General features: G+C 33.5%; 1 protein-coding gene across 1 annotated transcript; it reads right to left on the bottom strand.

The window, feature by feature from the left end:
* Positions 1–9,808: 9,808 nt before the first annotated feature.
* On the bottom strand, positions 9,809–11,210 carry LOC134243917 (uncharacterized). Its single transcript, XM_062726157.1, has one exon. It carries the CDS (start codon positions 11,199–11,201, stop codon positions 10,215–10,217), a length of 987 nt encoding a protein of 328 aa, XP_062582141.1. The 5' UTR covers positions 11,202–11,210; the 3' UTR covers positions 9,809–10,214.
* Positions 11,211–11,551: the final 341 nt, after the last annotated feature.

The following is an 11,551-nucleotide window of genomic DNA, read 5'->3' on the forward strand; positions in this document are numbered from 1 at the left end:
TCCCGCCTACATTTTGAAACCATTTAATTCAATTTAAATTGCAATTTGGCCATAACATCTTTGTTTAATACAAAGAACAGTTCAATGGTAATTGATGAATTGTCTTAATACCAGAGCTAAACAGTAAATTATCTATAATTCCAGCTCTTCAAAAAAGGGGGGTTGACGGTATTTTTCATTGAAATCGGAGTTTCAAGCATCACCATATTTTGAAATGGTCTTGGATATGATTAAATGTTCCTTATATCTTTTCTTATGATTTAAGCAAATAAATAAAACATAGATATATAAATTAGATATAATGTTTCAGTTACAAATCCCTTTGAAATTGGTGGAAAATATGCATTTTTATTGTTTTTCGTCAATAAACATATGTTCCCCCCCCCGTGTCACACAAAAAGCTTTGGTATGAAATTGTGAAATAACATTCCATTTAACCTGTAAAAAGGAATTTTTGTGACACGGGGGGGAAAGATGCTTTAAAAATATTTTCCGTTTTCCATTGATTTCTATGGTGAAAAACACAAGTTTTACCAAAGTTTTAGAGTTATTTCTCTTTGTTTTCCCAAATCGGTAATGTTTTATGAAAATCCATATAATTATCTATTACAAATATCAAAAGTTCATCGAATTTGTTAACTTTTGAAAATTGAGTTAGAGGTAGGCGGGAGAACAATACTACCGTTCGCAGTTCTTAAATATATTGCATTTGAATATTTTGTTCACGAGAGTATTATTACATGTTGTTTGTATGCTCCCTGCATGGAGGTTGATAGTTTTTACAAGTTTTTACATGTGCTACATTGTATTGTTTTGTTATTGTAGTATCTACAATAAAGTGTAAATGTGGACAATCTGAAACCGACTACCAAACATAAAGACATTTGAAAAGTACGATGATTAGATCTGAAGAGTTAAAGGAAAAATAAGTTTCATTCCCAGTTACCATCATGTATGTCGAAAATTTGGAAGCGATTGGGCATTGGGTACTTTTTTTTTTTTCAATTTCTCACCTATGTTCTTCAAGATTTTCTTATGATGGTGAAAAAAAATCCCCAAAATAGAATCTTTGGACAGTATCACAAAGACTATTCGAGGTCGATGAAACCAAATCCAAAGTTGAGGCTAATTTTGGCCACAGATGCTTTAGTCATGTTGTTAAATGCACCAAGTGTAGAACGCATCATTCACTGCAGACCCTTGAGTTAAAAACATAAGACATTAATAAGCAAATCCCCAGGAAAATTAACAAACGTGTGATAGTCCTACACCATCACTACAAAAAAACGAAACTACTCGGGTCTGAAGGCTGTGATGGGCAGATTTGTGGCTAATCCAGATCCCGATGAATGAATGGAGAGAAACTACAGATAATCGAAATGAAATTAAAACTTTAAAAACTCTCTCAAATCAATAGACGCAACGAGAGTAAAATTAATATCCATTAATGTCTGTGGGTGTAATTCAGAAAAAACAATTTCCTGATTTTTTTTTTAATTTTATTTCATTGATAAGTATGATATAGTGTGCTTTACAGGAGCTGATAATCGACTTTCCAAATTTTAGTTCATTTTGTAAATTAATCATTTTGGAAATCCGGTGGAATTGTTGTAAATATAAGAAATTCAATTGCTCAAAACTGCAGTATTATTAATAACGAATTTGACAATGTACTTTGGGCCCGAGTAGAAGGTAATGCATTTAGAATTGATGAGCACGTATTCATAAGAAGATTCTAAATACTACCTGTTAACACTCGATTTTTTTCTGGTGAAATAGTTAAAGAGATATTTGCACTCACTACAGAGCATACATTGTGACTTTAACAATAGAGTCTACTTTTATTTAATGACGAATAATTTGTATAAACAAATGACAATATGTGTGATAATGATTGATTAAATTGTTCAGAATCTCTCTGTATCTAATTATAGAATTCCTTATCAGTAGAGCTTCCATATGCAGATAAACTGACCCGCATGATTCTTTGTCAACATGAGCGAATCAGAAAGCTTGAATCTTTCTTTGTGAAGTAAATTTAGTAACATTATGGCTATAGTGTGTAAAAAGGGTGCAAGAAAACACTGTTCTCAAGGAATCTGTAGAAGTTACTCAAGTTATGCAAGGATTTTTTTATTCGATTTTCCAAACCTTGGAGAGAATCCGAAATTGAAAAAAGTAAACGATTGGTGAATGCTTGTAAACGGCAAGGTTGTTCAACTGCAAAGCTCACTAAGGATACATGTACAAGTAAATAAAACAAGCACTTCTGTTCATCTATTTCATTTTATTTATTTTTTGGACAGATTAAAAAGATGCACAGCAAAGGGTAAATGTCCAACTCGCATCGCAGACAAAAAATCTCACATCCCAAAGAAAATGGCAAGAAAATCTCTTCATCAAGAATAAGAACTGACCGGATTCATAAAAAAAAAATACAAGTACAACGGAGTTCTTATACCTCAATGCCAAATTATCTGTCAAACTTCAGATAGATTGACAGACAGATGCTTTGAGGTCAAACCTCGGGAAGCATCAATAAGTGCACAAACCGAGAGGAACATCACTATTGAATTAGAGGTTCCAAATGAAAAATTACATGCTACTAAAAAAATTGCTCCAAAATGAAGCTGATCATCTCCAAACATCTAGTACCTTACAAACAGAAATAACGCTGTAGAGACTTCGGATGAGTTAACTTTTGATGTCACAATCAAGGATGAAGAGTTCAAGTTTTATACAGAACTAACCATTTCACAATTCATGTGTTTGTTAGGAGTATTTATGGCTAGGAGTATTTACGGCTATTTCTTTTTAACAAGTGAATAATCAGGCAGTTCGCCAACCATAAAAACTGGACCAAAGTTCGTGACACTCATACATGGGATATCTTTTTGATGATCTATTAAACAAATTTATGTTAGCGCCTCTATAAATCTGACATGGGTTCAGTTTTATCATATTAAAGATTTCACCTGTACAAAAGTATAAGATGTATAATAGATTGTACAAAGGTATTTTTTCCCACAATCTAGAGACTTTAACTTGGTCAAAATATTCTTCGTGCAAAGGTCACATTACAAATAAAAAATTTTAGTTGTAGTTGCTGTCTGTAGAATCTCGGGAGGGAGAAGTGACGAGAGAGTCAAAGGATGGAGGTAAGGGCTATGTAATGCTTATTGATATTAGTGGACATGTAAATTCCAACAAAATGATGGTTTTACATTGTAGAGAAGAAAAAAAGATGACATATTGAGATGAGATTGAGAGAATGGTATCGGCAATGAAAGAAGTGACATGGAATACAGATAAAGAGGCGAAACTGACATTAAAGAACATTTCTATTTTGGCTAGCAAGGCTACGTTGACAGCTACTGCAGTTATGTTAACAGCGGGTTTATCATTAATAGATATTGCAATTTCATCTGGCCATATGTAAAGAGGCTAATAACTATGCTAAGAATTTGCAAACTTGTAAGAAATTGGAAAGAACTTAATTAAATATCACTAGTCTTTTGACTGTAATGATTAAAAACGGAGAGAAAGTGGTGCTTTACATTGGGGACAATTGGAAAAAAAAACTGTCCCCTAGTTTTGAAACACTTGCACATTTCAGATGGAACCATTGCTGACAAGATTGAGTGTCGCAAGCGATCATATTGTCAAAGATGCTTGGCAGATTGCACTGTGCTGCACAATCAAGTAGAATTGTGTGTACTTTACCTTTTTTGTGAGACTCGGTCTTTTCTTTTGACATCGGTTTCTGGGAAATGGCGTAAAATTCTTTTCTTCAATACATTCCACCAAATGACTTCTCATGTTATCGACATCATAGTTAATTGACTGATCACTGTTACCTGTGAAACAAAAATCTGTCAAATTGGCAATGGCATACATCCCACAATCCACTCCATTTTGCTGTTGTTTAACTTCTTCTACTGACACTTTGATAGTTTTTTTCCCATCTCCATACATTTTTCCAAGCTGGATTAAATTTGTGTCGGCTGTAAAATGTAATCTTTCTTTTTGTTACAACTGTCTAATATATTGATGGTTTTATCACCTTCACGTTGAGTACTGGCAATCCAATGACTGGCCAGTGTGATGGATTTGTGCCACTGGAGATTTCATGGGTTTCATCTGAAGCTTGTATTCCCATTTATCTACTTTAAGCACTGGGGCATATCTTGTATGGTGAGAAATCCTTGGATATTTGAAAATTGTTGCTGCAGGATTTCTTGTGAGAAATTGATGATGTCACTGCACAACACGTAGTTATTCAGGATGTAATTTTTATGTTCCATCATAAGTATTTGTTTCCCATTTTCTGTCCATTTCATTCTTTCCTCGACAGTTTCATTTTCGCATAGTGTTTGAACAACATCTTCCTCTATTTGAATTTGTTTGGGTTGATCTTTTTGGTATTCCACATCACATTTAAGTACTTAGTTGTCACCGTTAGGTATCCATACATATTATACTATATCTGATTGAATCAATATGCTGTCTTTTTAATAAAAATGTCTAACTGGTTTAACTTTCTTTGGCTAGTTTTAAGATCCCCCCCATTATTTAACCCATACAACATATCAGTTCAATTTTTCCAGTCCGATGAGATGACAAGTAAAACATGATCATATAACAAACATTTATTCATAAAGACCTCATACCTACATTTTCTTTTTCAGGTGACAAACATTAGTAAACTATTCCGGAATTTTCAGGTTTGTCCCGGGTGATCGGATGCGGTTTTAATAACCCGGTTTTTCTAAAAACATGTAATTTTACGTAAATATTACAATAACCAATGAAGAAATATTAATTTTTAGTTAATATGTGTGGTAGTTGTACTTTTTATATTTTTAAGATATGTATTTTAAATTGTACACATTATTTTCATTCTTTATTTTATTCATTCAGTCATTCACTCATTCATTCAGCGCTGCGCAATGCGATTTACTAACACTCTATGTTGTCTTGTTCAGTGTCTGTTATAAACCTAAACACCCCTATTTAGTTAAGTGTTGTATTCCAGGTAGACTACCAGGTAATGTTGTGAATGGGTTATTCCATTATGTAGTGGGACATTGATTTCTATTGGTCAGTGTGGTTGATTGGTTTTAAGGTAGAATTGGCGGGAATTACTATAATGATTTCCCTTATTATGAGAACTGGTTTCTGAAGGGTGTACCTGTGTATAGTGAAATTACCTATGTTTAAGTGTTGGAGACACCACCCTTATTCCTGTGAGTAATTTAATAAATAATTAAACTACTAAATAAGTATCTAAATAATTTCTTAATGAATGAGAAATCTAAATAATTCATTTTAATTCATTTTAATCTAAACTTGCTAAATAAAGTGTGAGTGTGTGTAAGGAATGTATATAAAGATTGGTAAAGATCTATAAAAAGCAAGTTAACTATTTTAATCTATTCTTGCATCCTAAATAAAGGATTTGAGAGTTTGTTATAATTTTACGTATTGTTAATTAGGTCAGATATATTTGAAGTGAAGTCAGATTGGTTTAGCTAGGAGTTAGGAATTCACCTTATTCCATAAATGGGTATGTGTTTGTGTATTGATCAGATTGATTAATGTAAATATTGTTTATAAGTTATTTCTATGAATTAGAAGTAAAGTTTAATGGTTTAAAAAGATAACTAAACTGAGTGAAGTGTGACCTAATAATTTTAAACGGTATAAATGTAAGTGAACTATAAATGATTGTGTTAAAGTTATGATTATCTGTATGTATTGTCTTTGTATTGCTTTGTGTGTGTATGTGCTTACATGTTACTGTTATTGTAGGGTTGAACCTTATCTGATCTTATCTGATTTGAACCTATACCAAAATAAATTGGATCCACACCCGAGAGAACCATCTTGTTGTTTTATCAAACCAAGAACCGGTTACAAAAAATGGCGCCCAACAGCATTAGACAACCGATTGGTGGCCGATGACTACTACCGACTACTACTCACTATTCCCGGAAGTTACATTCCTGGAGTGCGGCGGACAGATGGGAAGAAGAGCCCTATTTGATTCACAACCAGCCAAATCCTGATATCCCAGTCTTTGTGGTGAAGAGGGAAGATGGCATTGGAAGAACTAAGACTCTTCATAGGAATCTATTACTGCCAATTGGATGCATCGACCCAGATGAGCAGGAAAAGATTACCAATAGACCAAAACCAAAACCCAGGAAAAAGAAGCCGCAAAACACATCAAGAGTAGAAACAGATCAAGCTAGAGAGGAACATGTAGTAGAAGAAAGTTCTAGTGACTCGGAAGTTGACTATTATTTTAAGGTACCGGTACCACCAGCTAGAAAAGCTCCAGCTGATGACCCACATGTTATCACTACTGAGGGAGCTGAGGAAGCTGAAGCAGCTGAAGAAGCTGAGAGAGTAGAGGAGCAGAGGCCTGAGCCAGAGAGGGTAGCCCGGGAAGACCCTGTACCCCAGGTGGAAGAGGGTAATGGCTCTGAGCCAAGTGAGAATACAGAGAGAGTATTAAGGAGATCAAGGAGAGAGAAAAGACCACCAAAACGGTTAAAGGAGTATCAAGTTTACCAAGTAAGTACTGATGACAGGAGTAAGAGTAAAGTAGATATCCTTAGACAAATGTTGGAGGATACTGATGTTCCAGAGGAACGGTTGATCTTATTGAGAGGTCTGATGGACCTGATTACCAAACTTTAGTACAACTATGTTTTTATGACTTTACTGTATATAGCAGATTATGATGTTACGCTGAGATTAATTAAATGACAGGGACGTCATTTCTCAAGCGGGGGGAGTTTGTGGTAGTTGTACTTTTTATATTTTTAAGATATGTATTTTAAATTGTACACATTATTTTCATTCTTTATTTTATTCATTCAGTCATTCACTCATTCATTCAGCGCTGCGCAATGCGATTTACTAACACTCTATGTTGTCTTGTTCAGTGTCTGTTATAAACCTAAACACCCCTATTTAGTTAAGTGTTGTATTCCAGGTAGACTACCAGGTAATGTTGTGAATGGGTTATTCCATTTTGTAGTGGGACATTGATTTCTATTGGTCAGTGTGGTTGATTGGTTTTAAGGTAGAATTGGCGGGAATTACTATAATGATTTCCCTTATTATGAGAACTGGTTTCTGAAGGGTGTACCTGTGTATAGTGAAATTACCTATGTTTAAGTGTTGGAGACACCACCCTTATTCCTGTGAGTAATTTAATAAATAATTAAACTACTAAATAAGTATCTAAATAATTTCTTAATGAATGAGAAATCTAAATAATTCATTTTAATTCATTTTAATCTAAACTTGCTAAATAAAGTGTGAGTGTGTGTAAGGAATGTATATAAAGATTGGTAAAGATCTATAAAAAGCAAGTTAACTATTTTAATCTATTCTTGCATCCTAAATAAAGGATTTGAGAGTTTGTTATAATTTTACGTATTGTTAATTAGGTCAGATATATTTGAAGTGAAGTCAGATTGGTTTAGCTAGGAGTTAGGAATTCACCTTATTCCATAAATGGGTATGTGTTTGTGTATTGATCAGATTGATTAATGTAAATATTGTTTATAAGTTATTTCTATGAATTAGAAGTAAAGTTTAATGGTTTAAAAAGATAACTAAACTGAGTGAAGTGTGACCTAATAATTTTAAACGGTATAAATGTAAGTGAACTATAAATGATTGTGTTAAAGTTATGATTATCTGTATGTATTGTCTTTGTATTGCTTTGTGTGTGTATGTGCTTACATGTTACTGTTATTGTAGGGTTGAACCTTATCTGATCTTATCTGATTTGAACCTATACCAAAATAAATTGGATCCACACCCGAGAGAACCATCTTGTTGTTTTATCAAACCAAGAACCGGTTACATATGTATTCTTAAACACCAGAATTATTAATAACTTTATGGACTAAAAGCAGCAGATGTCTGAAAACGTAAACTGTGAACTTGGGAAATTGCCTTCCCATTTTACGACTTGAAAATCAATAATCGACGGTAAAATCTACAATCTAAAGCATTTAATGGCAATTTTAGCAGCGAATATAATAATCATGTATTAAATACATTCTGAAAAATTCAGCTGGATCGATAGAGTATGAAGACAGAAGTTTGAAAATCTCGATCTGCCCCAGCTTTTAATTTGCCCCGGCCCGGGTTTGCCCACCCATTTTACCAACATTCATTAAAGCCAATATTTTCTCAATAATCATTTGTTGTAGGATTAAATAAATATTAGTAATAGTAAGTGATATTGTACATGTAGGTTATAAATTACGGTACCTTATAGGCCGAGTATTTTACGTTCGCCTTCACTTTGGTGCATACAATAATAGGAAAAATAGCTCGTTCTTCACATGACTCGTGATTGCCGATGCATTACTGAATGAAATGTTCATCAATGTTTGAACGTTTTTAAAGTTTCGTTAAATGTAAATTGTAACCCGGGGTCTTAGGGCGGTTCGAATTCAGTATGGGTGGAAAGAACGACTCCGGATAAAGTTTACACCATTTATTTGGATATAGAGATGAAATGATGAAATGACATATGATCAGATGACCCTGTAACATAATAAAAGCTTAATATACAACGTTGTAAGATAGCTAACTCTTACTCTCATGTTTTAGAATAAAATGAAAATAATAGTTGTTTCCCTTTATACACAAGACTCAAAAATATTTGTGTCTATCAAAATATATCTCTGACTGCTCATTATTATAATAAACAAAGTATTACAAATATACTGATAATATAAACTCATTCAAGCTTTACTGTATACCATCATGTAAAACCTTATTTCACATGAATTCATAAAGAAAATATTTACATGTATTTATCATCACTCATCAGTACTGTGAGCCTAGATGTATCATGAAATATATATTAAACATAATACTCTAGAAATAATGCTTACCTCACATGAGGTGTAAAGGTCGTCTTACAATATGTAAATTATTCTACATCCTCTGATCATGAGAATTCTATCTAAAGGTAAAAATAAATACACTAACTTCAGCTATTCAGTTCACTGTGCTATCTCTATAGTGTGACGCGAGGCGAACTCGTCAACACAATTTTTATAGGGAACGTTGGTTTTTATTGTGAAAATTATTTAATGCTCCAATTTGATTCACACACTGTAACACTATAATCCACTGCACTAGTAAATCCCAATATATAAATCCTAATGTATCAATTTGATTAAGTAAACCTTGTATTAAACCTTTACCTTTCTTTAAGTAATAAAACCAATTCTATTCTATTATTTATTTACAGTTTAAAGAAAACGAAAGTCATGTAAAATTATGAAAATAAATCAACCCAACTTCTTTTATTCTGCTAACTTACCTAATAATTTCCTATTAAAACTATATGTACCAATGAATACCTTTATATTTATTACAAATCCCTAATATTTTAACCAATCACCAGAGCTACACCTTGGTAAATATTTCGGTGCAACTCGGTGTTCACCAAGATTAACCAAGTCACCAATACACAACACCTTGGTAAATTTCGGTGTAAGATTGGTGCTGGTATTAATTTCCAGGAATAGGGGAAGTAATAGCTGTTTAATAATTTAGGCTACCACCAATAATTTCTCCGAAAGCCCTTGGTGTGTAATAATTTTACCAAAGATCTCGGTGAAATATCAGGTGTCACTTGGTAAATCCTAACCAAACTATAATAAATGTTTAATTACCAAATCCTCTCTAGCCCGTCTTAACTGAGCCTCCGACATCTTTAAAATAATCAACAAGTCTACAGAGCAATTAACCAATTGAACCCTATTTATACTGGTCATCCCCTCAATGACAGTTATATACTGCGAATTAATAGAGATGCTGGCTAAGAAACTCCCCCTACCAGACGGCACCCCACTGTGAATAAATAGACGTTGGGAAGTGATACAAATTAACAAAGAAACATTAAGCAATGTATTTACACAGCAATTCACTACTGTAAAATTAGATCATTAAACAATTATCAGGATATAGAGAGTTACAAAAATTTACTATAAAGGTAAAATATGAATTTGTAACATAACCCCCCTCTTTAAAAAGTTTAGTCCCTAAACTATTTAACTTTGACTGTAGTGAATTGCTTTACATCAATATAACATCATAAAATGTACAAATACACAAACTTTAAGCATTGACGAAAAAGTCTAACTCTTTTTAATCATCTTAATTCACAGTTACTTGCTGCAGGAACAAAATCCCTTTAATTGTCTTTCAATTATGTCCACAAAGTCAGTAAGTTCATAATATTCACATTCCACTTTTAATGCTGCCAAGGCTCCCTTCTCGTTTGGTAAGGTTGGAATAGAAACCTGTCCTTTGTTTCGAAGATAATTGAGAATTACTGCGAAATGTTTTGGGTCCCTGTCCAAGAAATAAGACGGAATAATTCCATTAGAAGATTTGATTTGCATCAACTTTGCCAGCTTAGATGGAATAGATGTTATCGTCTCCTTCGTTGTCTTGAATTTATATCCCCCAACATCTAATTGCACCATGTTCTTCTGCATTGTTTCCAGTTGTTTAATAACACTTAACTCCTCTTCTTCTTTGTCGAATTGGTCATCTGCTTCTATGGATATCTCATCATATTCTTTACTAACTGAACTCACTAACGGCGACCTTGACCTTGTTCGCGATCTGGATGGCATTGGTCTTCGTACGGAAATTTTAGTAATTTGTAATGGAAGGATGTTCTTACTCCATTTTTCTAACTCCTCTTTTGCTTGGCTTCCCGTAGAATCCGTGCGTAAATTAACAATGCTGTAGCCGAATCCTCTTTTGCAGTTCCCATGCTCTTGGTCCTTTCTCGAAAGAGTTGCATTACATTCCTTACAACTATACTTGAATCCACTATGTTGCTCCTGTGCATGCCTATTTGCTGCATATAGGCTCTCTGACTTAAATTTTTCACACACATTGCACACGTAAGTTATTACCTGAAAATATAAAACAAAGATTAAATAAATGAACAGCACGCTACAACCAATCTTAATATAAATAGAAGTCACTATATTGAGTGGGCACTTTATAATTTCGTTTTGCACGTTTCTCATTTCTAGCTTCACTTTTCTCCTTAGATGCACTTTTAAATACACTGTCACTACACTGCACATGTCCAATGTTATCCAAATCACAAACATCACCATCAACATTCTCGTCATCACTTATCTTCACAACATCACCACTCATGTCATTGTCAATCCCATCTAAATGAATATTTTCACCATCACTAGCCAAAATTCTATCCGTTATTTCACTATCCATAGTCTCACTAATAATCCATTCTGGTTTATTTTCTCCCAAATAAGGTTTTAATCTGTCAGAATGCACCACTTTTGGTTTTGATCTCTGAGATTCCTGAATTCTGTACGTCACATCACTTATTTTCTTCACTACTAAAAACGGTCCAATCCAATGATTACGCAATTTTTGAGATAATCCTTTCTTCTTTGTTGGGTCATGTAACCACACAGCATCACCGAATTTATACTCATGAAAATTGATATTTTTG

The sequence above is a fragment of the Saccostrea cucullata genome, unplaced genomic scaffold (genome assembly GCF_032062105.1).
Source record: "Saccostrea cucullata isolate Sc308-1 unplaced genomic scaffold, CSIRO_AGI_Scuc_v1 ctg3583, whole genome shotgun sequence".
NCBI classification, from domain to species: Eukaryota; Metazoa; Mollusca; class Bivalvia; order Ostreida; family Ostreidae; genus Saccostrea; species Saccostrea cuccullata.

Coding starts and splice junctions, on each gene's coding strand:
- LOC134243917 (XM_062726157.1), bottom strand. CDS start 11,201: ATGACGAGAATGTTGATGGTGATGTTTGTGATTTGGATAACATTGGAC.